This window comes from Cygnus atratus, chromosome 7, assembly GCF_013377495.2.
Source record: "Cygnus atratus isolate AKBS03 ecotype Queensland, Australia chromosome 7, CAtr_DNAZoo_HiC_assembly, whole genome shotgun sequence".
NCBI lineage: Eukaryota > Metazoa > Chordata > Aves > Anseriformes > Anatidae > Cygnus > Cygnus atratus.
The window spans coordinates 33,166,939-33,193,852 of record NC_066368.1 but is presented as its reverse complement, the minus strand read 5'-3'; the positions used below and the strand labels follow the sequence as shown (position 1 = coordinate 33,193,852).

Sequence of the window (26,914 nt, the reverse complement as noted above, 5' to 3'; positions counted from 1 at the left end):
GTTGCAGTGTGACCTTGGAGAAGTGGCTTTGCTTCTGTAAATTAGGGCAATGAAAAAGGGTAGCAGTTGCAACCGAAGGTCCTGGAGTATTGAAATGTTAACAGAAACCTGCTACAGGAAATCCCACAGTGTGCTGCAGCCAGCAGCAAATGTTTCTGTGCTTTCCTCTTTAAAAGGTAAATGTATGGGAGGGGGAAAAACAAAAAACAAAACAAACGAACATCAAAATTCAACTCCTAGGACACAAAATGCTTTTGTTCAGTGGATTTGTTAACCAGATTCATTGAGGTACTCAAATATTCCAGAGCAGATGCTCTGCATCAAATCTGTAATACTAGCACAGAGATAGCACATCAGAACTGGCAGCATGTTGTTGGCTTAGTGTCATGCTCAGCTTTTGCTGGAAGATATTTAAATATTTTATAATGCAGCTTTAAGTCAGGATTTAAACTTAAGAAACCGGTTGGTTCATTGCAACTTCATTATCTTCTATGGTTGGTTCACTGCGTTCAGCCACAGGCTTGTGGTTTGGTCGGTTTGCAAGCGAAAAATAACCATGGAAAAAGTTAAGCCTGGTTGAAGCAACTTTTTTTATTAATGCAAGCACATCCAGTCAAACACGGAATATCCTGCTTTATGGTACAGCTTTATATTTAGCATTTCAGCTCAGAATAGCAAAACACAGAATTTAAAGAATGTATCAAACTGAGGGAAGAAAAATAAAAAGGAACCAATGTGGATACTGCATTGATTTCAAGTATATACTAGGACTGATTGACCAGTGAAGTGCACATTCATGTGAAAGCTTTTTTTTATACATATACAGAAAGTGTTCTAAAATTGCATTTCAAATATATATTTTTCTTAAATTTTAAGCATCCCTTTTAAATCTCAGTTACATAAACAAAGCTGATATACAATCCCTTTTATAGTGTCCAACAATGTTACTAGCTAGAACATCTCTGAAAGTGCAAAACACTGTAATAATACAGTATAAATATTCTTACTCTAGTTCAGGGCTGAAGGTCTGTACTTCAGCACAGGAAAAATAGCAGCAGATCATAAGAATTATCCCGTCTCCTTCTCTGGGCTGTTCTTGTTAACAGTTAGTATTCCACTTCTTCCTCCTTCTCCATGGCCTAACTCGCTTTTGATTCTCTTTGATTTCAGTGCTATGGGAATAGCAAAATGTTGATTGTCTCTCTCCCTTACCCCAACTTACTGTTCTGATTTTAAGTATTTGTCAGGGAGCAGGAGGGAGAACAGGGAGAGAGGGAAGGCTCTTTAATATTTCACTGTACTACAGGGCCAACACAGCTAGCAATTTCTGTGAAGTGAATGTTGATGCTACGTGCAACAGTGGTGCTGCTCAAGGTTGTAGGCACTCAGCAAGAATAGTCTGCTGGACTGGAATAAACCTGATGCTCAGTCCAGCGAGGCTTGTCTCGGCTTCAACACAGGGCAGAGTAGGATACAAATTGTCTACTTGAAGTTGATTGTTTTTAAAGAAACTTGCGCAGAGGTCCTTGGCGAGGTTCTATGAGAGAGGCTGAAACCACTGCAAACTTCAGAGGGCTTTCTTTGGAAGAAAAATTCTGATACAACTGTCTGGCTCAAGTCACTATCTTTCCAAATGTCTGGCCCTTGTGCCTTAGGAGAACAGTTACTGGAAAGTATAGTAAATATTCATGGCTAATAGTTCATTAAACAAAATAGTTCTAAATCTGAGCCTGTTTTCTCTTTTTCTGAACTTCGTGGTCAGGGGAGACAGAAAATCCTGGAATGTATCAATTTTTTTCCTGAAATGGATAGCTTGAATCTTAACTTTCTCATATGCTCATTTGGATAGCTAAATTAGGTGTAAAATCAAAGTTTAAAGGAGAAGTTAGAAATGCTGAGCATCAGTGGATTTACAGATCACCTCTGATTCTGACCTGGCTTCAAAGGCTTGATCAATTTCTTATGTTGTTTTCTGATGTATTTCAATGGGTTCTGGTCCAGACTGTTAATCATGGCTTGCAAAATACTAAAAAACATTTATGATGCAAGTTGGTCTCTGCTTTAATTGTCTTGAAGTCCAAGCTAGCATTTTCAAAGGAACCAAGGGATTTAAATGCCCGAGTCAGTAGAGATGAACTCTTTGGAAATTTCAGCCTTAGTTTCAAATTGGACATCTGAGTATACTTCCCTCTCCCTAATTCATGTATGATTTTTTTTTTACATAAATTGTTTGCAGAAAGACACAATGAACCTGTTTTGCAGAGATAATCTAGGTTAGACATTCTTCTCTTAAAGAAAAAAAAATAAAAAAAAAAATCCCTGATTTTAAAAAGGAAAACACAAACTATTCTGACAGCCAGAATTTAAAGGATAGTTCCCAGAAGTATTAAAACTTAGAAGTGTGCATCTTCACACATGCACACGCATACGCGCACACAAACGCACATCCCCCAGCAGTTACCCCACCTTCTCTTTAAGTCACGTAACAAAAATATGTTTGCTGCACCGTCAATGTTATAGGCAGGTATACTCTACCTCATGTGCCATATTCTCTGTTTTATTTAAAAAGTACATTGTAGCTGGTTTTGAGACATCCATATTTTTATTTTCTTTGCTTCCAATCCAGCGTAATAGAAGGTACACTAAACAATACCAGTACCTTGTAAGGCACTATTTCTGATGTAGGAGAGGAACAGGCTTACTGCAGATGTCTAAGGCCTTGGCTCTACAAACACTCACATGTATGATCAGTCTCGCTGATTTGAATGAAAACCACAAGGATAGAGAGACGTACTGAGTGTTCTGTAGGCTATTGGTCCAGTGGAGTATGTAACCTGAACACTGGCTGTAGCTGGGATGTGTTTTAATTTTGTTTTATTTTGGCGGAAGTAATAAAAAATAAAAATTTGGATGCTGATAGAATAAGATCTCCCCAGGGATCCCACCTCCCGCAATACACTTCATCTCTGAGAACAGGGCCCTGCCCTTTTTTCTTTCTTTTTAAATAAAAAAACAAAATCCTTCACTTAAGTGCCTCAAGGTTGACATGTGAAATATTTACCACATTTTATTTCATAAAAGGTACTGTATATACAAAACAGACCTCAGCCAGTGAGGTCTTTCTTAGCTCAGTCCAATTCTTTCAGGTTGTAAAAACACATTCGTTCTGTGTGCTTCAAAGTCTGCAGATCGGATCCAAAAATCTCAGGCCCTATTAAGCAGAGTTGTCCTAGAAAAAGTAATAAAAAAATTTCTATCACAACCACATTTTTCATAGTTTTGGTAGAGGTTGGCAATAGAACTATCTTGCATCAGTAGCTGGAAGCCTTTCTTCAAAGGACAGACTTTTCAACTGCTATAAGCTGGCCTAACTCTAAATTCCAATAATAATGCTGCCTTTAAATGAAAATATAACCTCTTTAACCTTCGAGCATTTAGGATGCACTCAGACAAATAACATACTATTGCTTAGAACAGCCCTGGATTTAGCACAAGGTACATAGAGAGCACAGGTGTCTTAAGCGTGAAGTTCACGTGGCTTTCCTTGGAGACTCTGGGATTGCTGTCTACTCATGATGCAGTCACGATGTAGCTTGACTGCAGCTCAGGACATGCTGGATTCATCATTCATTCATTATCTGGTACAGTTACCTCAGATCTAAATCTGTAATGACTTGCAAAGGTCTAAATCTCTCATCTGAATTAACTGATCTCATGTATGTGGAATAGGTGCTTCTCACTCTAAAAGAGGGAGGAAGAGTCATTGAGAACTTCTACCTTAATAAGAGTGTTTGTATAAAATTTCATCTTTTTATAACGTCTGTAAGGACATAAGTGTGATAAATGATAGCACCTTCTTGGTATCTTTATTTAATTGTCCCCCTGAGAAAAGCATGTCTGAGAACTGCTGTGAATGTGGATACTCTAACTCTATTTCATAGTCTAAACCAAGCATATTCTCTCTAATAGTCTCAGCAGTGATCCTGTAGCCTGCACTGGCTGGGAAAGCTGTATGTGAATCCTACTGCATTTTTTCCACATTTGTATTTTGAAGGAAAAAAATTACATTTAGGTCATAATGGTGCTACTTGTTGGGTTTGCAAACAGGAGGGAAGAAGCTGACAGCTTTGTACCTGTGTGCTCAGGGCTCAGAGAAGACTGTGAGTTGAGTGCACAAAAGTGCATACGAAGCAATCACATGCCTGTGTATGTCTGCAAAAGCCCCATGTGCTAAGGAAGCTTCATACCTGAGTGTTTTCCAGCTGTCTTTTTCCATGTGGTTTTCTGGACCTTCGCTCTCAAAGGATGCAATAAACAGAGCTAGTAAATACAATAAGAATAATCAGATAAATGGGTTCTGTAACTGAAAAAAATACACACAATTGCTATATAGCAGGTGCAACCTAAGCCTTAATTTGTGAGGTTTATTCTCATCAGGAGCCAACATGGAAGTGGTAATACATGCTTATCAATTTTTTTGCATGTTTTTTCATCTGTATGGTCTATGCACTTTGAGTTGGAACACTCACTATCATGTTCAATAAGGGATTTTACCTTCTTCACTGTAAATGGGTGCCGTGAGTAGATAACTCTGGATCTTCTTATCCTTTTCAAAAGGACACTCGACCTGCTTCCATGTCAAGAAATCATGAATCTGTCTTGAAATTTCCCAGAATTTCTGCATGAGGTAATGAAAAGAATGTTACAATTATTTTTCTTTCAAATACTAGTTATTCTGTATAATTTCAGGGCCTCTCAGCCTTGTTCTCGTTCACTGTTCTCATTCACACTTCTACTCTGAGTATCTCTTATTCCATTTTCTTCCTTGTTAGCCTTTCAACCTTCATATTCAGGAACTCAATGTAAAAAAGGAATTTCTGTGACCTTTATACAGCTCTGAAAGTTTTGGACTTTTTTCCGCCCCTCCAAATCTGACATGTAACACTAGAGGACATACTGTTGTAAGTGCTACCCCTTCCCCGTTCCCTTTCATGTATCTCCAGGTGGCCAAATGTTTCCATCTATTGCTGCAAATAAGGTATGCTTGGTGATGTGAAAACCGTTCATGTTTACCAACTCTGCGAGATCATTACTCTTCTGCCATTTTTTTCTCTGTAGCAGCATGTATTGTCACCTTCGAATTAGCTCTGAATTCGAAAATGACTCTGAATAACAGAATCTTTGAATAACTGAATCTTTACAACATAAATGTATGTCAGCTTATAAAAAAAATAGGGCATGAATTCCCTTTCGTTCACCTACTATGAGTCAAGCATGCATTTCTTCAGAGAGTAGAAATTCCTTCGAAGACCTGCTAAATACCATTAGCTGGTTGTGTGTGGTATTCGTAGCTAGCTAACCTGATGAGAGCAACCCTGAAGATTTAGGGTGAAGTTTACCTATTACAATTTGATCAGATACAATGGCTTGTTGCCACAGAAGGGCTTACTTTTCTCCCCCATACACACACACGTCTTCCAGTCCCTTTTGAACATAAGACAGGAGCAGGGCTGAGGTGTCAAATCTTTGTCCGCCATCATTGCTGGTACATGAAAATTCTAGTACTTGTTTTCAGGTTCTTACTGAATTTTCAAGTTTGCGTGAGTACAACCTTCCTTGAAGAGATTTCCCTTTCCAGTGGGCTAGTATAAGACTATTTCATTTTTTATTTAAGTAACTTTAAAGCGTGAGTTATGGCTTCTGAAATTCTTATTTTCTTGTCTGTCCTTTCGCGCGTCAGTTTTCATTACAAGTTAATGTTATTACACCCAGTTCTGCTTATGTACATTTTATGGTTTGCAGTCAGTTTGTTCTATTTCACATAAAACGTATGAATTAATCTCTATTTCAGTATACTTTTAAAGTAATCTTTTAACTGAAGGCAGTTACATTCCAGCAGATTTATGGACTCTCTTCAGTATGCATAGTTGTGTGTGGATCTGCTGGATATATAACATATACATGTCAATTGCAAAAGCACTATCTTTCACAAAAACATGGTATTGAGACATTAAAATTGCTTCCCCTAGATAACGATATCACTTTGCCAAATTACAGCAATGCTGAAGAATCTAAGGGACTCAGCAATATAACAAGTTAAAGTTTAAAAGTGGCAAATGTTTGTAATGTACAATGTTTAACTAGCATTACAGTTTGAACAAATTGAAGCCCTACCTTGAAGTTTATCTGTCCATTGGGTAAGCGGTTCGTATGTATTTTGTGCAGAAAGTAGATATCTTTAATAAACAGATTGAAAACTGGGATGACTATTTTCTCTCGATTGCTGTTGGCAGTCTGAGATCGCTGTGCTGCTCCTTGCAGGGCTGTGCGGTAATTACAAAAGTTGCTGGAAGGATCCATGTGGTGCTGGGAGGAAGGTAATCATGTAATGCACATTTTTAAAACATTTTAAACGGTGATCTTATCAGAGAGTATATAGTATATTGAATATCTCAGCACCATTTTAAACTGTCAAGATAGAGTACTTTACACTGATCAGGTTGGTTCAGGGTTTATCTAATTCCTGTCTTGCTTGAAAGGATGGTTCTGCACTGGCTTTACATCTATACTTTCTTTCAACAGCTAATGGGAGGTTGAAAGGAAATAATAAATGACTATTGGGGGAAGAAAAAAATTCCAACTTGCTGTCACCAGTCTTTGCTTTCAGTTGTGTTTTGATTCAGTTCGCCACTAGATGGCGCACTCTAATCAGTTTTATGGTTAGTAAAAAGGCATTTACTTGCATGAAGGGTGAAAAGTACCGTGATGTTGAATTGGAATAAAGATATGGAATGAAGAAACAGCCTACAGAAAACCTGTATTAGCTCTTCTTCTCAGGCAAGAAGGCATTTTGAAATCTGGGAAATGCTCTGCCTGATATTTATATTACTGGTGACCACTGACAGGTGTCTGTGATCTCTGACTTTGATTCTTCCCAACATCTGCTGTGGAATTACTATTTGATGGATTTCTAAATAAAGTCTGAACCTTATACATACCTCTAAAACATCAAATTTGGCTGTTTTGACCTTTGACCAAGTTTTCTTTAGCCGTGCCACAGGACTCAAGTTCATGCCAGCTAAATAGAGAGAAAGAGAAGACCAAAACAGAAACAACTGAGCTGAAAAAACACAGGGCTAATGCAACTCTCTGCTTGTATCTCAGCACCATGCTTATGCTTTGGAAGGCAGTTCAGCTTGACAGCCACAAGTGGTAGCTAATGCTGCCCACCCACACGTTAATCTGTCACTGGAACACGCTGCTGCTGTAGAAGTGCTGATGTGGTCAGCCAACTTAAGGCAAGTATGAGCACAGTCTTGCCAGTCAGGTTGTGAAATGAAGTACCTTTTGTCATCTGTGTTGAGAATACTCACAGATAATAGCCATCATTGAGTTGAAGTTTCCGATATTGAAGCACTCTCTTGCCACATCAATGAAGAATTCCACCATTCTCGTACGCTGCTTTTTCTTTACAACCTGAAAAAAAAAGATTGTTAAGAGGGAAGGGGTGGCCTGAACTTTGAATAGGATGTTCAGTTAAAGGCATTATTATAAGATGATTGAAGGGACATTTCAAGATGTTATCCAGTTAAGCAATCTGATTATGAAGGCCTGAGCATATTTTGTTCAGATCTATTTTTTTAAAAAAAAGCAGTATTTGGGGCTGCTATCAATTATCTGCTCAGTTGTGGGGGAGTGTAACTTCTTGTTTATACATGAAGTTCAGTGTCTTAGGGAACTTGTATGATCAAGTCAGACACTTTCAAGCAACTTCTTGTTACTGGAAAAGGGAGAAAACATGAAGTGGCTATCAGAAAGAAGACTACAGGGGGGAAAAAAAAAGAAAGAGAAGGGGAGAAGTAGTGGAGGGACTTGAGAGTGGGACATGTAACCTGGATGTGAGTAAAGAGTAATTGCCATGTTCTGATTTTCACATTATGCTCTGCATACTCTTAAATGACTTGTTAATAGCAGATAGGGATACGTGAATATACGTTATCCTCATCCATGCAAACATGCGAAGGATCTAGCAGTGATACTGGACATCTGCTTTGCAGATTTGCTTTTATAATTAGTGAAGCAAAATTAATATATAGCATCGTCTCCAAACTTTGTTTCAGAAATCCATCAGTTTTATTTGTTTTTGCCTAGATCAGTCGTTCATTCCCATGTTTTGCATCTAGAAGTTTTGTCTGGCTTATCCAAAATGGGTTCTGAGTGGTGACTGCAGACTGCCTCACCAGGGATCTCTCAGAAGAAAATGGTTTGGTAGTCAACAAGTTAGCTTAGCCCTCAGTATGCTGAAACCTTTTGTGTGGTTGTTTTAATAAATGTATTAGTTATATCAGCCAGTTCTAGAAGAAGATGACTTAGTATGTTTTGTAATAAGTTCTGTGAGAGCAGGAAATCTTAAGATGCTAGGGTTGATAAAACGGGACAGCATGAAGCTGCTGTGGGCATCTGGGTTTCCACCACGAGGTTGCCAAATGTGTGGGAATAAAGAGGAAATGTACCATTTGATAGAATTGGTACATATTACTAGTAATCTCAAAAGACAGTTTACACATGCAGAAAGGGTTTCTGGAGTGGTATCTTCCATTTCATTGCTAGTTGTATGACAGAAGTTACTTTTAGCCTCTACTAAGGCTATTCTTTTTTTTTTTTTTTTAACTTTTCTCCTTCTATACTTCTGAAGAAGTTTATTCCTTATTTCTTTTTTCTTCTACAACAAAACTGTACGTATGGCTGTGGTAATGATCTCTAAATACAGTGGAAGGAGAGCAGTTTATCAGTAATTCTGTGCTTCAATAGTGAGTACCTTAACACTTTATGGATGTATTTAAGAAAAACAACTCCCAACTGAAATGCCACACAACTTCCATTTCACGGCATGACTAATGTTACTACAGAAGCTACACAAAACCAGAGAATATATGCAAAGCCAAATGTAGCTGTGAGCTGTTAATCACATAAGCACGCAAATAATTTAATGCTTAAATAATGCAATTATCTTCAATTGGAATGCTCATGGTTAAATCTATTAGACCACTGCCTGCCATTTGTCCTTAAGGACAGGATTATTTTTCTATATTATCTTCTACTAGTACCCACCCTACAAATCTCTGTAGCCACCAGCATGCTGAGACAATTGAACCAGTTGTCATAGGCCTCCAAGTTGTAGGTTTTGGTAACATCACCTCGGCACTGCAAGAGAAAAGGCCACATATTAATCCTATCCTGTATTATGATAAAGACAACACACCAAAGGATAAACTTCCGTTCATGTCTTGATTGAAATCTTACTGGATATTTCTTAAGGCATGAGCCTAACAAAGATCAGAAAGTGGCAGCCTTTTCTGCACAGAGTATACTCAAATCCTACTTACAGCTTCTTTTCCCTCTGTACCTTGTGATTATCTAGGGAGTCCATGTGGCTGACAATCTGCATCAGATCCTCTGGGTAAATGTTGCTCACCCGTTCCTGTGTTCAGAGAGATGAGAGATTGTCACTGTACAGGCAGACAGGGAGATCAATTAAAAATGCATCGATAAATCCAAAGGTGTGAGATTGTTTTGGTAACTTTCATCTCCTTAAGCTTTCTTTACTGATAAGTATGCAACATTTCTACAGAGTGTACCTTATTGTTCTTGTTCATCATTTTGTATTTTTGGATTAGAACACCAGAGGCTTTCAGCGAAGCCTATAGCAAAATTCATATTGATGAGTATATTAATATTTAGTAAATGGAAAATGAAATAATTCACACAAATTGATGTCTCACCAGTTCAATATGGGTTAGCTGCTGTGCCAAGATCAGAGGGTCACAGCACACGCTCAGGATGTCCTTTTGAGTTGACTGTGGCTTGTTTTTGAGGATGGTGCCCTTGTCAGTAACAGGTTGCCGGAATTTCTCTCTGATTTCCTGGTACTGGCTCCGTGCGGAGAGGGCCATCAAGAGATTCTGTGTCATCTGGCTAATGATCTTTTTCACTGTGCCATTTTCCTAAGCAAAAGGCAGAAACAATGATTGCTAAAAACCTTTAATTCTTGCAGACACATCACCAAACAATTTTTGACTGGGAAAAATAAATCCATTATCTTCCATCTTATCTGGGCTGGGCATCCTGTGACAAATGAACAGCCTACACAACCACATAACTATGTTGTGCCTGCCTGCCTTCGCAGCCCTGTTTCACTGCCTGGCTGGTTTGTTCCTTGCAGCAGTTGTTGACTAGTACCCCATTTCAAAGGCCTTTGGGTAAACAGCTTAGAAGTGAGTTTAGTGAAAGGTGGCAGAGCTACTTGTACAGGCCTTCTTGGATCCTCTGTGTACCAAGTGACAAAAGCTTTCTCATTCCGAGCAGACCCTCTGATGACCAAGTAAGACCGCATAGCCCAACAGAATCCAGGGAATGTACATTGTATCCAGGAACATACCCATAAAATACCATAGCGTGGCTTTGAATAATCACTGCATGCAACGATCTAGGTAAGAGCACAATATCTTTGATTCTAGGAGAATTAAAACGCTCTAGGAGAATTAAAACGCCCTTCTATTTGCCAGGTGCAGGTTCTGTGTCCTTACAGATCCAGCACTTATACTCGTAAACCAATAAAAATACAATCCACAGTCTTTTTTTTTTTTTTTTTTTTTTTTGACAACTAAGGCATTTGAATTCTTTCTGCCATGGATTTTTTGTCCTATAGATGTTTCCCTCTGAGGTCAACTCCAAAGAGCTACCTTGATCAAGTTCCTATTCCTCAGTCCCTCTGATTACTACTTGAAACGATACAAATTCTCTGACTCTGCTCTCCCTGCTGCTGGGAAAAAAAAAAAGGCAAAAAAACAAAAAAACTAGTTTTATGAGACAGTCCTCCTTTCCACTACGCTATTGTTCTCTTGATTTCATGCAAATTATTTCTGTTGAAGTTAGCCACAAGGTTAACTGTTGGTTTACAGCACACTGTGTTGGTTTCCACCAGTCAACTGGATGTAGTAGAAAGAACTGCAATGGCTCTGATCATTCAAAGAAGCCACTAATGTGCAGTGATGACTGAAATTATGCAGCAGATGTGAGAGACGATGACTACCAAATACTTGTATATCGCATGCTATAATTAAGCAATAATAGTGTCAGAATGTTGCTTTACAAGGCAATAATCTGACTCCCAAGTGGAATCAAATGAAAAGCTGAAGGCAGTGTAGCTCATCTTGATGAGGCAACTAGATTACCACTGAACAGCAGCTGGCTGGAGCCATTTCGGATATTGTGCTACAAGTGCTTAGAAATGCCAAGGGAGCTTGGTGGGGGGACTAAAATAGAGAGCTAATTCTGCTCCCCAGTATGCTGAGCTTTTTGTTGTGAACCACTTGACTTAAGCCACTGTGCCTCACTTACCCATGCCTACCCCCTTACGTTTCTAGATGCGGATCACAGGGAATCAAATGTGAGGGTAGGTGAGGCTATCAGACATTATTTGAAGGTGTACAAAGAAACTGCAGTGGTATTAAAAACCATGGCTTGCTTAAGCTATTGTAATTTTATTGGTATCTTAATTTTCAGACAAAGGCTCTTTGAGAGTTTTAGCAGTTTCCTTTCCTTAGTGATCTTGTCCTAAATTTTCTTATAACTTTGGAAAATAAAGGTGAAAGTTTCAGCTATCTGAGAGGTATGACTCTGAGTTTGGTTTCCAGCATCAGTGAGTTGACAATAACTCGTCCTTGTTTGAGTTCAGGTGAGATGTTTGTACTTAGTCCTGGCCGTAGCTATAGCTATCTGTTATGCAGCCTTCTATCACTGGCACAAGCACGTGACTGTTGTGTGTCAGTTCTTGATTTAACTCCTATCTTATATATGTGAACAGTGTCCTAGGGGGATTTGGAAAAGCTTTAAAATACAAAATAAAAATCTAAACCGTTGCCATAATCCCCTGCTGAAGCATGGCATGGGTAATTTCTTAGGACAGAAAGATGGTAACAAATACTGAGAGCAAGAGCTGCTTTTTGTCAGTGTCATATTAAATCTCCTAGGGGTCAGATGTGGCATATCTCTTCACTGATCAAACCTGACTTGTAGCCTTGCTAAGGGGATAAATACTATGATATAAATACTATGATGCTGTAATTAAGAGATGTCATCAGAAGCCTCAGACATCAGAGCACTGAGCCATTGCGAGATGTGTTTTCTCGCAAATGACAACTCATTCATATGTAAGAGTGGGGAGGAAGAGGAAGAGAAAGAAAGGTCACAACTTCTTTCTAGATCAAAATAATGGACAAAATAAATACCAAGATACACATGCTAAACAAAACCTCTGCAATTTTGCCAAGTCCCCTTTCACAGTAGTATCTCTGCCACCATACACCTCTCTGCCCTGTTTACAAAGGGAATAGAAGGCGCCTTATAATCCTATCTGCTTTTCCCCTCCTACTAAGGCACTGACATTTTCATAGCAGCATCCAGGTAAACAGCTCTGCTGATGTAACAAAACTGACATACTTCCTTTTGACAACCTGGTAACGCCTAATTGCGTTGCGTCCTATCACTGATTCACACTGTGCTGTCAGACCTGTTATTCTTCGCTGTCTCTGTACTCGAATCAATGAAAACAGCACACAAGTGTCTTCCTGTTTCCTGCTAGTTGTTCTCTAAAGAATCTTGAAGTTTTGGCTTTCAAAACAAGGAGAAGCTTCTCCTTGTATATAAGTAACCCTTCATGTTCACACAAACACCCCACAGTTAATTCCCCTGCAGTTCTCAATTATAGCCTGCCTTCTGTCTGTTGGTAGTTAGAGTGACTTGTTCAATAAGGAAGAAGTGTAGGTTTTGTCAGTGTTCTCTTTAAACAAACAAACAAAAAAAGAGTAACTTCTGTAGTTATCTTCTAATTTGCTTTATCTGATCACTTCAGAAACATTTCTTGTGAGAGCTAGTTTTCTTCACAGACTGAAAACTCAAGGCTAAAACTGGTGACTGACCAGCTAGCAGATCTCAAACTTCCTTTGTGGAAATACTGCAGGGGCACCTTAAATGTAGCAAAAAAACCCCATTCACTCATAAGCATCTTCATCTTGAGCTAGAGTACACTGATGCAACATACTTGATAGTCTTTGAGTAGTAGCAAAGCACGAAGGATGGGACATAAGTCATCATGAGAGTTAACTATATTGTGCCATTATAGTCACTGTTCTTTCTGCTTCTGCAATACATCTATTTTTCATCACTGTGAATTTTCTGTCTCTTCATCTTATACTCGGTGATTATACATAGTTTCTGCTAATAGACCATTAAGTTCATCCCTCAGCCTGTGTCCTGCAGCTATGCTGACAGCTTAGCAACTGCTGCTGTAGTCCGTTTAGAAAATACTGCATGTAGGAGCAACAGTTTCTAATTTAATACGATAAACTACGTAGAGGTTGACACAAATATTACTTCCCCTCTCCCCTACCTCATCGCATTGTGTGATCCTGTGAGCGATCTCCTTCAACTCTTTCATGGATTTTTCATCTTGGAAATCATAGGGGAAAGTTTCAGTCCATTCCTTCAGGAGCTGAATGATTTTGGCAGCGAAGGATTTCAGCTTTGCCTAGAAAGAAGCAGTGTGTTAATTACTGACCATAGACCTCTCTGACAGCAGAGTAAATACTTGATGACGGTTTGCATAAAACTAGATGCCCTTGAATACACTTTGCATCTGTGGTAGGTCAAGGGGAGAAAAAAAGAGCATATTTAACTGTGAGCCAGATTCCTAAATAAGATGACTTACCCTCCTTTCAGGATAGCTTGGCAATGTTTCTTACCAAACTCTTTGAAGATATTTTCAAGGTTAGCTTTATAAAGCCAGGAAGATGACAGGATAGTTTAAGCGTCTTATTTGATTGAAGTCCGTGGGACTTAAGCTGATTTATGCCATCTGAAGCAGCAGTACCTTTACTGTTACAATTCAAATGCATACCAAATGCAGCACTGTACCAGGTATCTTTCATGAGAAATGTTCACAAAGACGCTTCTGTTCTATAGAATTTATCAGGCCCTACAGATTGAGCTGTGTATTAAAATGAATGAATGACAGGAAAGATGTGTGTGTTCTCTCCGTGACATCTAAATCAAAATGGACGGAGAAAATAGCTCTTCCTCCCTGTTCTGTGGTTGATAGCTTTTTGAGTAAGGGCCAACACTTTTTTTTATTTTCAAAGTTCTTCTGTTACTCACGAATCTTCAAAGGCTTTTCATCGGTTAGACCTGAATTGGATGTCAATTACACCAGTATCATAGCAATAGAGAGCAGCATCAGTAAATCTGAAGGAGCACTCATGCAAAACTGGGTGGGTGTACTAGGAAGACTTTTAACAAGCCAGAATCAAAACTTAGTTTGAGTTATGTTTATTTTCTACCCAACCTGTGATGCACTGAGGGGAAAATGAGGAAGTTTTCATCTGTTTACTTTCCTACTTGTGTAAGCTAAAGAAGTCCCATTAAACAGCTGTTCATTCTTCTCATCTGCAATGTAATTTCCTTACTGCACTCTCGATCAGAAGCTTGGGGGCTACAGAAGGTGATTTTAGTATGGGAATATTGCTATAGGAAGTTTAAGACAGATGATGCTTTACAAGAATTGATAGGAATTTCTGCCCCAAAACATCCTCTGATCATAGTTATCTCCCAGGATCACTTAATCAAAACCTAAAGTCAACCAAACTGAACTATTTTTTGTACTCTGTACACTTCACAGGTATGCAGTCAGAATATTAATAAATAATTAGGGAATCTGAAGGGAATTTTCTTGCCTTTTTTCCAGAGTTGCAAACTGCACTCCACTAGCATGCTTTTCCTAGCTCTTTTTATTGACAGTATTTAATTGATCCTGCTAGTGCGGGATGCACAGAACAGTTAGGTAGTGATGGCAACAAGAAAACATTCTCTTTGCCAGCAGTTGGCATTCCTGCAAAGCACACAGATAGGGAAAGGAAGGCTCTGACAGTTCAGTTTCTGCTGGTGACGCTCCTGTGGAGCCCAGCTTCAAGGTCTTTCTAAACAGAGGGCAACACAGCTCCAGATTACAGTTGTCTGTCTTCGGAGCTCCCACTGTCATCTGCCTTGAGGAAAAGACAATTTAGGCTTCTTTGCTAGGAAACGCATGGAGCCTTCCATTATTAAAAGAAGAACCTGCAGGTGATGAGGGAACTAATTAGCGAGGCAGCGTGCTTCCATTCCATCAGAGTTAACAGGTACATGCCTACTCCCCTTTTGGTCACCGAAAGCCGCTATAGAACTGGTTTTGGTATTAGTTATCCTGACCTTTTTTTTAAAACTTTTGAAACTTAGCATGGAGGGACGGGGGAAGGAAGGCTCCAAAATCCTTAGGCTGTGGTGAGCAGCTCCATGTGAACTCTGACTTCCCATCACATGTATCTGTACTCGGGAGTCACTAGTGTTTGCTTTCTTTCTGGTAGAAAGCTGGGCATCTTTTGCAAGACAACGTCAAACTATTTTTGTCTTTGGGATTACAGGTGTAAAAAACCTGTTGTTTTATCTGATGCTTTAATGCTCATGAAAAGGAGGCATGCTTTGAGCGCAACACTAAAAACCATCAGTACAGCAAAACATGAGATTCCGGTTTCATGTGTGCTCTAATGAAACCCAGAGCAGCGTGACAGGCTGGCCGCACGTGGTTTGCGATAACCTAGATAGAAATTGCACAGATACGTGGGCAGCAGCAACACGCGTTCTCTTTTTTGTCATGCTTGCAATAAACCTACCAACCTGCTCTTTCTGTAGTCCTGCTCCAGATGTCAGCCTCTCCTTGCAAGGCCTGAATTCTCTGGAGTCAGTGGGAACACCTCTCCCATAAGTATTCGAGAAGAAAAATACTTCTGTTAAGTACTTGGGTCAGCCCTGTTTTACATGAGGCAAAAGACAGGCAGGCCTGAGAACCAGCTCCCAGTTAGAAAGGAGGGCAGCTGCCGTAAAGTGGCTGCAGGAAAGGGAGGCTTAATGACATTGACCTGGTTACAAGTACTGTTCCCATTTTTTGGTTTAAAAAGGAGATCTTACTGCTGACAGAAACTGAGGGAGATTAGTATTTTTGAAGGGACTTATGTATTCTGAGACAGGTAAGACAAGCTTAATAGGAGCTAACTTTTACATTATACACAAGTGCTTTTTTTCTGTGGCCATCTTCTTTGGGTCTCCAATTTCCAATGTGCTTCTGGAAGGTTAAATTTTATCCTTTATGGTCAAGCTCAACTACTTGCATCTATAGTATAACTGGCATTTTAAACCGTGAAACCCTTTCTTTTTATGATTGGCCAAAAAGACTCTCAGTGGGCTCTAAGACATCCCATATGTCTTCTTAATCTACTTTTCTCTCGGCTTGTTTTCTACAGGATTCCTCTGTCTGCCAGAAATGTCAAAAACAAAGGAACGATCAGTATTGTGGTGCCTAACCTAAACACCCGTCTCTCCTTGCCACTTTTTCAGCTCACACAGTACCCAGGCAACAAGTCAGCCAGCTTCTTGTCTTAGAGTTTGTTTATGCAAATCTTTTATCAGACATGATCAGGGCTGCTTTAACTACTTTTGCCAGCTATTTCCTGCTATGAAGTCCCCTATTAGAAGGTAAGGACAGCTGATGACGGGTTATGAGTGTGAGTAGGTAGAGCGCCTTAAGTTGACAATTTCCATGCTGCCTGTAAAATGAGCTTTTACTTGTTGCCAGATAGAAAAACAAATGTTTGCATACGCTAGTGGCCAAGTTTTTGTGTAAAAGATACAGGTGCTTGTAGTATAGGTCTGCAAAGTAGTCATTCAAGAGGGATGTCAGAATTTTTATGTAGTGTTTACCAAGAATGTTGTGTTCAGTGGGCTGGAAAAAATTACAGTTCATATGAAGGGGGATGGAAGGGATCAAGGGCGTAGTAGGAACTAGAAAAGCATGTAAATTAAAGCAGCCTCCCAAACACTCATGTTTTATTGTCACCCTGCTGCTGGTTTTCCTGTAGGCCCATTTCCAAATTGTCAGCAGAAGGTGTAAGAGTGTGGGTGTTTGGAATATGAGCAGCTCTACTTCACATCCTGTTGTTAGGATGTAATGCTAATTCATTTCAGTGTGGAAGTCATGATGATTTTTTAAATGCATCTGCTGAAAAGCCAGAATTGTACTACTTTACCACTAGCGCCGTATCTTTAACAGTCAAGTGATTCAGTCTCCAGCTACTGTTTTGGTTTTAAAAAACACTCGTCTAAGTATACTATTATTCACAGAAGAGTTTCATCTTATATTCCATTATTTTTAAATCCAAGCATTTCACGTACATATTTTGACATTACTGACAGCAGTCACTCATCACATATCTGTAGACAGCTTTACCCCATGTTTCAGACATGTTTCAGTCCCAGCATCTCTTACAAGTTCCTACCTCTGATGGTTCCTCAGCTCTGTCTAACTAAACACTACAATTTACAAAGGAGCAGCGTGGGGTTGCTAAGTCATGAACTAGTTCGGGGTGGTGATGGGAACTGTTATCACCTCTGTACAAATGTGGATGCAGTAGTTCTTACATCTGCCTTCCCTGAGAACCTCCAATTCCCCAGCACTAGCACAGCTAGTTACACAGCTGTTTGGGGAGTGGAGCAGGGGACTGACCTGGATGCAAGTCACCCTGCACCAAGTGGTTAGCTTTCCCTGTGGAGGAGTGTTGTGACATAATATGAGACTGAAGACCAGGAATAGAAAGGGGGAGAGAAGCCCTTAAGCCAGTATTGCTGTCAAAAAGCCTGTGTTGCCAAAGCACAGGGTTACCTTTTGTGCTCCCATTTGGACTCCTGATGCAACAAGGAGAAAAGGAAATGGGATTATCAAAGTGCTGAGAATTAGGAATGTGAGCCTCTAATTTCTCATTATAGAAGAATGGGTCTAAAATATGCCCAGGATTTGAAGAGTTGAGATCTTTAAGTATTTGCTGACTTCATCCTTGTTTCTGCTGCTTATATTTGCATCCCAGCTGGGACTATTCTGGTACTTTGTTTTCAGTCAAGTCCTTCAATACATGTTTTCCATAATGGTGAGACTTAAATGGATTTCAGTGCATATCATAATCTGTCCCCGTTATGTCTAATTAGTTGTAGTAAAACTGCATATTCATATGTGCAAGCATAGGCTACCATTTCAAGTAACGCATCCCTTTATTTTCATGAGAGGAAATTTCCTGATTTACTGTTACACCAAGCTATATATAACACCCCAGCAATAACAGGTTCCTAGTGTACCTCTAGCAGAGCTCGCAGCTGATAGCATGATGACAGGACTCAGATTGCAGACAGACCTAGCCTGGCGAAAGCCCAAAAGTGCAAAGCGAGTTGCTGGCCAGGTTTCACAGCAGATAAGCATTGCTCCAGCACGCGGCACTGACCTGGAGCTCACAAGCAAAGTTGTGTTTCTGGCCACTGTACCGGCCTGATAAGGTACTACGTAACCTACAGCTGTAGTCAGCAAAGAAGCAACAGTGCTTCAAGGAAGACAACCCAAATAAAAGTACATTCAGTAATACATGCTGATTGTAATTTCAATTTAATCTTTATCCATCTATTTAGCTTTTTAATGAAAAGGAGAGTGGGAAATAAATGACAGCAGCACAGCCAAGTGCGGGACATAAATGTTCATTTACCTTTTCTGCCTCAGCCCCCGTTTCCAGCTGCTGCTTCTGTTTGATGCAGATCTGCCCCACTTTAGCCAGGAGCTCATGGGGGTGAATGAAGACTCGGGAGCTCAGCAGGAAAGTGAAGATGTAAGTCCTCTGTGGGAGCAGAGAGGAAAGAAAGCAAGTTGAATAACTTTGGCAAAAATCATCTGTCTTCCCTGGAGACTAATAACAAAAACTATTCTATAAAATATAAATGTAGCTTTACTTCTCTTAAACTTTATGTAATTCTTCCTTCCTCCAGAGAGGTTGTGGTCTTTTCTAGCGCTGTTAAGAGGAAATGTTGTAGGCTTTAAGGCTACTGTGGTGGTGTTTCCAGATTGCCAAATTATTTCTCTTTAAAATGGCCAACTTAATATGCCTAACTAGTCATCACTCACCAAAAGACAAATGAAATATGTCCGGTCTAGGATGTTATGCCACTTGAACGCTATTATTTTTGCTGCTTTGTTTCTGCAGGAACGACTGTTTTTCATTGAGCTGCAGAAAACTGCTTCATGTGTATTCCAAACCACAGCTGTAATTTCTTCATGTATCTTTTTTCTTTCCTTTTTCCCACAGTCACTGACACAAGCTTTAGCGTAGATTGAGGACATATGACAGTAATTCAGTTTTAGGCTTACTTTACCTATGTGGGCCTGTTTCAGACTCCTTTCGCATGAATTCTACCAGTATGTGTCAACAATTATTACTTCTCATTAGAAAGAGCCTCTCCATTTGCCTTGTAAAAACTGTAATGCATCGTATTCCAAATCATACTCTGGGCAATTACACTGATGTGAGAATGCCTTTGTGCCCTGGTCCTGCTTTGGTGTGTGAAACTTGGCTTCTGTATTTGGATGTAATCTCCAGAGTAACGTTGTTAGCATCTCATAAGGACTTCCGTTTTTCCTTGAGGCTTTTTGACAAAAATTGTAGTTAGGAAATTGCAGGGGATCTCCTTTGCTATGGATTTCAATTACCCTATGCTATGTTTGCAGTGTGTACTGTTACTTTGCACCATATTTTTAGAAATGTGATTTGGCAGGCCACAGCCGGCTGTGCATACAAATAGTCGATGTGCACGTGTCACCATGGATTGGGCAAGTAAATTGAGACATCTAAAAACTTAAAACCAGTTGTCTAAAATATGGCATCTTTACTGTTTGCTACTGAATTTTGCCGCTTGTAGTCTCTAAAACACTTGTAGCTAAACAACAAAGGTATCTTCGAATCCAAAAAGATTATGGAGTTTAGCTCTCTAATTACAGTAATATGTGCTATTAATGAAAAATGTTTCCACTTCTCTAGTATCCAGCGTGCCCTAGAATGTAAGTTTAGTATTAAAATACTTCCAAATATCAGACAGGGAAAAAGGAGTGTTTTTAAAATATAAATGAAGTTAACTAGAGGTCAGTGTGCTGAGAGTTGGGAGTGTTGAGAGTGTGCGAAGTATATAATAGATTAAGTATGTATCCATGGAAAATCCAAAATCCAACTCTTTCCCAAGCTTGCAGAGGAAGCTAATGAAGGAACAGAGTGAAGTGTGACACTGCAGAGGCATTTAAAATATAAATTATGATTTGAAGGCCTTATAAGCACCAGGGATCATGTATTAAATTAGGAATAGTATTAAATCTGTGCAATTAAAACGAATTCATCTGTAGGTTTTGCCTCCTCTACAGCTTATGAATAGAGGAAGAGAGGAGGAGAAGGGTTAGGTTAACTGGATGGGCACTTTGGGTTGGGTTCTTGAGAAGCACTTCCACTGTCTACCAGAGACAGACAGCTGGGGCCACCTAATGATCTTCATAATGACTTCATAATTCATAATGACTTCAAGTGGGTGGCCTGGACAGTGGCAGGACACAGCACAGTTTCCCTTCATGGTGGCATGGCTGCAAACATCCCAAAAATGGACATAGTGATAACTTAAACTGGGCTTCTGCCCAACATTGCTTATGTCTCTTCAGAATTTTCAGAATTAGAGTTACATGACAAAAAAAAAAAAGTTTATGAATTTTAACAAGAAATTTAATGTAGCTCTTACACCTGCATCTGGAAACAGTTGATGACACTGTGCTAGCTTTGGAGAAACTTTATATATAAAATGTTGAGTAGTGCATGCAATGTGTTACGGGCTGAAGAGCTGACTTGGTTACAAAAGGGGACTTGGTTATGTTATGGGGACAACATATCACTTGTTGTATGCTTATATACATGAGAATGATCCTTAAACTGATACACACTTCCTTTTAAGAATTAAAACATGAGACAGAATGCTCTTGGTTTTGCGGGGGGGGGGAGGGTAACCTATGCCTGGTTGTCCTCTCTTATTTTTTGTAGCCAATTTCTGTCTTTGTTTCTATCAGCACTGTCTCTGAGCTTAAAACTGAGTCTGGCCCATCTGGGAAAGGAATTTAGCTGCTGGGTGTGTCAGCTGTCACAGGGTAGTGTGAAGATTTTAATTCTGGAAATGCGAAGCAGCTATTGCTTTTACCCTATTTTGCATTTAAGAGAGCTGGGGAATAAAAAAAAAAAAAAAAAAAGAACTCTGATACTTTTTCATCCCTTCCCCACATTCTTGTTTTTTGGAAGTCTGGAAGCCCACGAGAAAGTTGCCTGTACACATAAGTGGCAAAGAACCAAAATGCAAGCTGTGCTGCCCTGTTGGTGACCTTCGCTCTGATAAGCTGGAACACATTCTTTTAAGGAAAGATATAATTTTGCTTCTCGTACTAATTCTAGTGTAGGTCTTGTTGGTGGAAGTCTGTGTGATGTGGGACAATGTTTGTCCAGAGCGACTCTAAGAAAGCCCCACTCAGAGTATCGTTTCCCTGTTGTTATACTGTAAGAAAAGAGTGACCCAGATGACCTGTACTTGTGTTTGGTCTCTTTGGTACTGTTTTGTATGAGGTTCAAAAAAGTGCTGAAGTGGCAAGATACAGGAAGATACGTGGCCGTAGAAGTGCGTGCTTTCCATTTCAGGCTTGCTAGTGTCTCTCTGTAATCAGCAGTATCTGTACTGGACCCATGCGATGCTTTTCCGGACAACACTGAACTGCTAAATTGTAGAAACAAATTATTATTCTTCTGGAACCCATCTGCTGTATTTATGCCACTTCTTAAGTCACTTAACTGAGGCTGGTTTACAATATATGAGTGTCCGGTCTTACTACTTAGGTTTCTTTTTTGATACTGCTGGCATAGATTTGATACTTTTTGCTTATGCTGGCATAGACAAGGGAGTAAATGCAAGTAAGAAACAAGTTAAAAATTCTGTGTCTGACAGCAGTGCTGAGCCCTGTCTCCCTGCCTCTGCTAATAACCACTTCCTGTCCAATAGAGAAAATCAAGGCTGAACTAAGCTGTACACATCAGCTTAGCGGTAGGTCTCGGTGGTTAGGAACATAGCTTTTCTGGATAGGAAATATTTCACACTGATGTCAGATGTTTTCTCCAGATTGAGGATTTCTGTGATTTATTACACCTGTACACCTACACCCATATAGGCTAGATGTTACAACAGCGTAAAGACCCCCACTCTCTCATAGGCAGTCCCCAACACATGAAGAAGATGGTTTGGAGAAGGAAACTTAGCTAGCTGGTTTGACAAAAAATGATTAAAAATGCTTCTGTAAGCTATGAGATTGAAAGTTAAGCTCCTCATCCTACAGAAGTGACAGGTATTTGGGAAGAGAGGCAAAAAAAATATGAAAATCTTTCTGTACTTGGAACAACTTAGCTGACACAAAAGGGTCTTGTGCTTTACAAGAGAAAACGAAGCCAGATTCCTCTAGTGCCTAAAGTTGTTGCTAAGAGATGAGCTGAATTATATTTAAAAAAAAAAAAAAAGGCAAGCACACAAGACTAAAGAAGGAATTGTTACTCTCTGACCCAAGAATGTACTGATGTTGTCTTGAGGAGGAGAAAAAAAATACTTTCTTCGTGCACTCACTGCTCATTCTGGAACTTCTTGTTTGTGAAACATTTTCTTGAAACACTTTCTTGCTTGGGCACAAGGGTTGCAGACTGGTACATTCCATTCCTAACCTCCCGAACTCCTCTGTCTCACGAGTATACGTTTTCCTGTGTGCTGAACAAGTCCCTGTACACAAACAAACCTCAAAAGAGCATACACAAATGTAGGCCCTTATCTTTCCTGTCCTCCCGTGTCTGTCTCTTGTTCTGCCAACATGGCAAATACATTTTTATTTTGCCTCTGTAACCAGCACAGAAAGATACTGTGTTTGCTTTCTTCCCCACTCCCTTTTTTTCCAGCTGGAAGGTTACTGCAATCTTTAGCTTAAGGTCGACAGAGACAGGAATGCTTTCTAAGCATGGCGCTTAGATGTACTGATCCAAAAATTTGGATGAGTACAGCAACTTGTAGATGTGTCACTCTGAAACTAAAGGTAATCTCTGCAAACGTAACCTATAGCTTCTCTTGGTGAGAATTAATGGGTGATGCCTTGCCCCCTTTCTCTGCCTGTGTGGCCAGAGACAGGCAATTGGGAGGTGCTTATACCTTTCTCTTGAACAAACAGTGTTGGCCCTTCTTCTGACAGGACATCGGCATTAAGTGGCCATCACACTAACCTTTTGTGGCAACTTCCCTAAAAATAGAAGTGGGCATGAAATTAAGCATAAACATGAAACTGAAATGAAATGCAAAACTTGCACCGACTCAATACAGCTCCCTCTTCATGTCATTCAAAGCTTATTTATCTACTTGTCTTAAAATGAATCCTTTTAGCTAAATTGGGTGATCTGATTTAACTAAAAGAATGTGTGCTGCTGTAGAGGAGATGTACTTGTCTTAATACTGTTTTTCATCTCCCTTTCCCAGGAGCTCTCTTGATTGCTTCTGCTGTATCTCTCCCAGCTGTCAGCTCGCTGCTGTCTATTTAAACTACAGCCTCCCAGGGTGGGGTCTGTGCCTGCGTGGTTTGCGATGCTCCCTTGCACAGGGTATGGGATAGCACCATGGAAACCAGCAGCATTCCAAAATAAGTCACAGACCCCTTAAGTAGTGCTCGCTTTATGGAACCATTTTCAGAGTGGCTGTGTTATAAATAGATCCTATATTACAACAAGGGATGTGCATTAGCAGCTACTTAAAAAACTTAGCTATATTCCAGAAATCCAAGCAGCAAATAACTACATTCTGGTATTAAACAAAATCCAAGGAGCAGAGTCCTTGGAAAGCTTAGCAATTGCAGCCTGGAACTATTTCATTGGTATGCCATGTTTCAAGGTTCTCTTCAAGCTCGAACTTCTGCATCTGCTCTACACTATGCGTTTGTCTGGGGTGCAACAGGGGTTTAATGCCTAACTATGGTGATTCCTCTGTGTCTTATAAAGGACTTGGTACTTAGCATCCACTGAAGGTAGTGCATATTGAAATGAGAGATTTAGAATTGAATTGGAAAATTAAAACATCCTCATTTTGCTTTTTTTGTTTTAATCTCTCACTGATCATTGCTGGAAATTCTGCTGCTTATACCCACTAAACCCATATGGAGGGTGCCTTTTTTGTGCGTGGTAACTGTAAAGATGTGTGGTGTGTATGTGTGAGCTTGAGGGGATTTTATCGTGACCCATGTGAAACCAGAGTAAAAAGTTCTAAACGGATCAGACTGAGAGACATACTGCAAAGTATAGATTCTAGCATGGGCAACTAACACAGTGGAAGTTCAACATACCAGTCAGTACTGAATGCAGTTTCTTGTTGCCCTATCAGTCTTAAAAAGAGTGGGGTTGCTTCTGCCACAGCTGCTGCTTTTTCATACTTGGAATATAACCTATATAACCTCTCAGATCTTTGGCAACCGATTTAAATAACATCTTTCATTAATGGGTACAAAGGGTCAATTTAAGTGATAAAGTGATCTCTTAATGATATCCTAAGTTCAGAATCTTACCGCATGCCCTACAGTTATCAGTAACATTTACTTCAGGGGACTGCAGTGAGGACATTTAATCAGTTGCAAAATCATTTTCAGGCTCAGAAACATAATCACAGCACTCGCCCATTAAACGTGTTGAGAAAGACGGTGTTATAATCACAATCTATTTTTTTTTCTGATGGTCTAACTAGGAGATGCATAGAAAATTAAGCAGTAAAAAAAATGCCAGAGCTGATTTGAGCTGAAAGAGCTGGTCTACTTCTCTAGGTAGGAGCTGGTTAAAAGTTAATCTTGGCTGTGTTAGAGGTAAAGCAGCTTAGAAGGACTGAAAATTATGGCTAATGCTGCTTTTAATTGGTTCTTAAGGCACCCATTTGGGTTCAACATGGCTTTACCTTTCTAACAGGCATCCTTATTAACAAAGGAGAGTATCCCCCACTGAGCAACATATTTACGGAGTGAATATTGCAAAGGAAATCAATGCATCTTTAGCCTACATCTTAATCTCAAATCAGGGGGAGGTAGAATTTCTTGAGGATGCATCAATCTGGATCCTAATGCCAGGAAACCATGAGAAGAAAAAAAACCCTCTTCAGTGCCTACTTACGTCTGGATAATAGTCCATGGTGGGCACCAGGCGCTCTATCAAGGCCTCCAGCGATCCAGAAACAATGTTCCCGTCCTGATAAACAGGGTCCATGCACCTCTCTCCCATGTCTGGCTGCACTTGCCCACTACAACTGGAACCAAGCATACTGGAAAATATTGGCGTCTGGGGCATAGTTTCCTGCAGAAGTGGGGAGAGAAAAAGAAAAAGGGTTAAGCTCTGTTTTTGTCTTATGCACGGGTATCACAGAGGCATACATTACACACAATTACATATCTGACTGCTTGCAGCCTGGGCATTTGAGCTAAGCTCTGAGTCCAGCTGCATGTCTTGGAGTTGGCTTTTGGCTTTGAAATGCACGTGAAACTATGTCACTAAGGCTGTAGCTGCAGAAGCTATACGAGATCTTTTCACTGCACATAATTTCTTCCTTCTCTCCAGTTTTGCCCCTGCTCCTTATGCTTAAAACTGAACAGGGATGATATGTAAAATGCTTTCTGAATTCTGCCTTACTGACCAAACAACAGAAACTCTGGCCTGATACCCCTCTTTTTACTTTTCTGAAGTCAGATCTTTGGGCACAATACTGATGAACTTGTGATGATAAATCCTTCGCTACTCCTGTAGCTGGATGAGATTCAGGATCTCTGCAGAAGGGCATCTCCTGCTTGTCGGTGTCACTGGGACTGGGGGGCTCACACCATTTGAACAAAACTGCCTGTTTTTGGTATGTGACACCACGGGCTGGGTGTAAGGGCGTGCTGTCATATACGCTGAAATATGCAGCTCTGGTAGCAGTCTCTTGGAGCTTTCTGCTTAGGAAACAAACCTGCTGTCGTTAACACACAAACCACACGAAGGTTTGGGGTTTCCACCTCCCTCCCCTTGGCCACAAGCCCTATCGGTCCCCTGCAGCCGCCACCGTGAGTGTACACTCCGGGGTTTTTCTGTTTATTTGTTTGAAACTGGCTACAACTTAGACACAGAACGCTGCTGCCGTATGCAGAGGCAGGAAGCGCCCCCGACCAGCGGTACCGGCGGTGTCCCGGTGCCGAGCCGCAGCAGGTGAAGCGGCGCTGCCGGACCGGCCCCAACAAAGGCGGCGGCGCACGATCGGGGGGCGCCGGTGTGCATGCAGGGGACGGGGCAGGGCAGGACCTCGAACCGCCCGCTGCTTCCCGCCGCACTTGTCGGGGCAGCACGTCGGGAACCCCTTTAGGAACCCGCAACTCCCCGTGACGCAAGGACTGGGGTTCAGGGAGCGCTTCGAGCCGCTGTTCTCTTCGTGCGGGTTCTCCTGAGGGACGCGCACGCTGCGCCCAGCCCCGCGCCCTCCCGCAGCCCGGCCGGGGAAGTTGCGGAGCCTTGGGGAAAGTTCCCCGCGCCCCGCCGCCCGCCCGCCCCGGGTCCCCCCGCGGGTCCCGCCGCTCACCCTCATCTTCCCGAGCCGCTGAGCCGCGCCGCGCCGAGCCGAGCCGCGCCGCCGGCCCCTCGCCCGCCGCCCGTGACGTCAGCGCCCAGCGCGGCGCCCGTTGGCTGGGCGCGAGCCGGGGCCCGTTCAAACGGAGCCGGGCCAACGGCGCGGGGGCGGCCGGGGCCGCGCGCGCCTGCTGCCTGCCCGCCCGGTGCCTGCCCGCCTGAGGGGCTCGGGGCCCGGAGCCCCGGGCGCTGTCCCCGCGCTTCCCCTCGGCCCGGCTTCCCCGTTCCCATGGCGACCG

At 41.0% G+C, this 26,914-nt stretch overlaps 1 protein-coding gene across 5 annotated transcripts in view; it reads right to left on the bottom strand.

The window, feature by feature from the left end:
• Positions 1-571: 571 nt before the first annotated feature.
• The window catches only part of RASGEF1A (RasGEF domain family member 1A), a 159,678-nt gene continuing 133,335 nt past the window's right edge, over positions 572-26,914 (bottom strand). For 4 of the 5 annotated variants that reach the window (XM_050712056.1, XM_035542817.1, XM_035542826.2 and 1 more), the window contains 12 exons: positions 25,197-25,376; positions 18,669-18,797; positions 13,451-13,588; positions 9,783-10,004; positions 9,407-9,481; positions 9,112-9,204; positions 7,374-7,476; positions 6,999-7,078; positions 6,175-6,366; positions 4,555-4,678; positions 4,248-4,320; positions 572-3,229 (listed from right to left, as the gene is read on the bottom strand). In XM_050712056.1, coding sequence (XP_050568013.1) covers positions 3,205-3,229; positions 4,248-4,320; positions 4,555-4,678; positions 6,175-6,366; positions 6,999-7,078; positions 7,374-7,476; positions 9,112-9,204; positions 9,407-9,481; positions 9,783-10,004; positions 13,451-13,588; positions 18,669-18,797; positions 25,197-25,376 — 1,434 coding nt within the window. In that variant the 3' untranslated portion in view covers positions 572-3,204. Of the gene's footprint in view, positions 3,230-4,247; positions 4,321-4,554; positions 4,679-6,174; positions 6,367-6,998; positions 7,079-7,373; positions 7,477-9,111; positions 9,205-9,406; positions 9,482-9,782; positions 10,005-13,450; positions 13,589-18,668; positions 18,798-25,196; positions 25,377-26,628; positions 26,836-26,914 lie in introns of those variants that run through there. The other variant, XM_035542834.2, reaches the window with a different exon arrangement.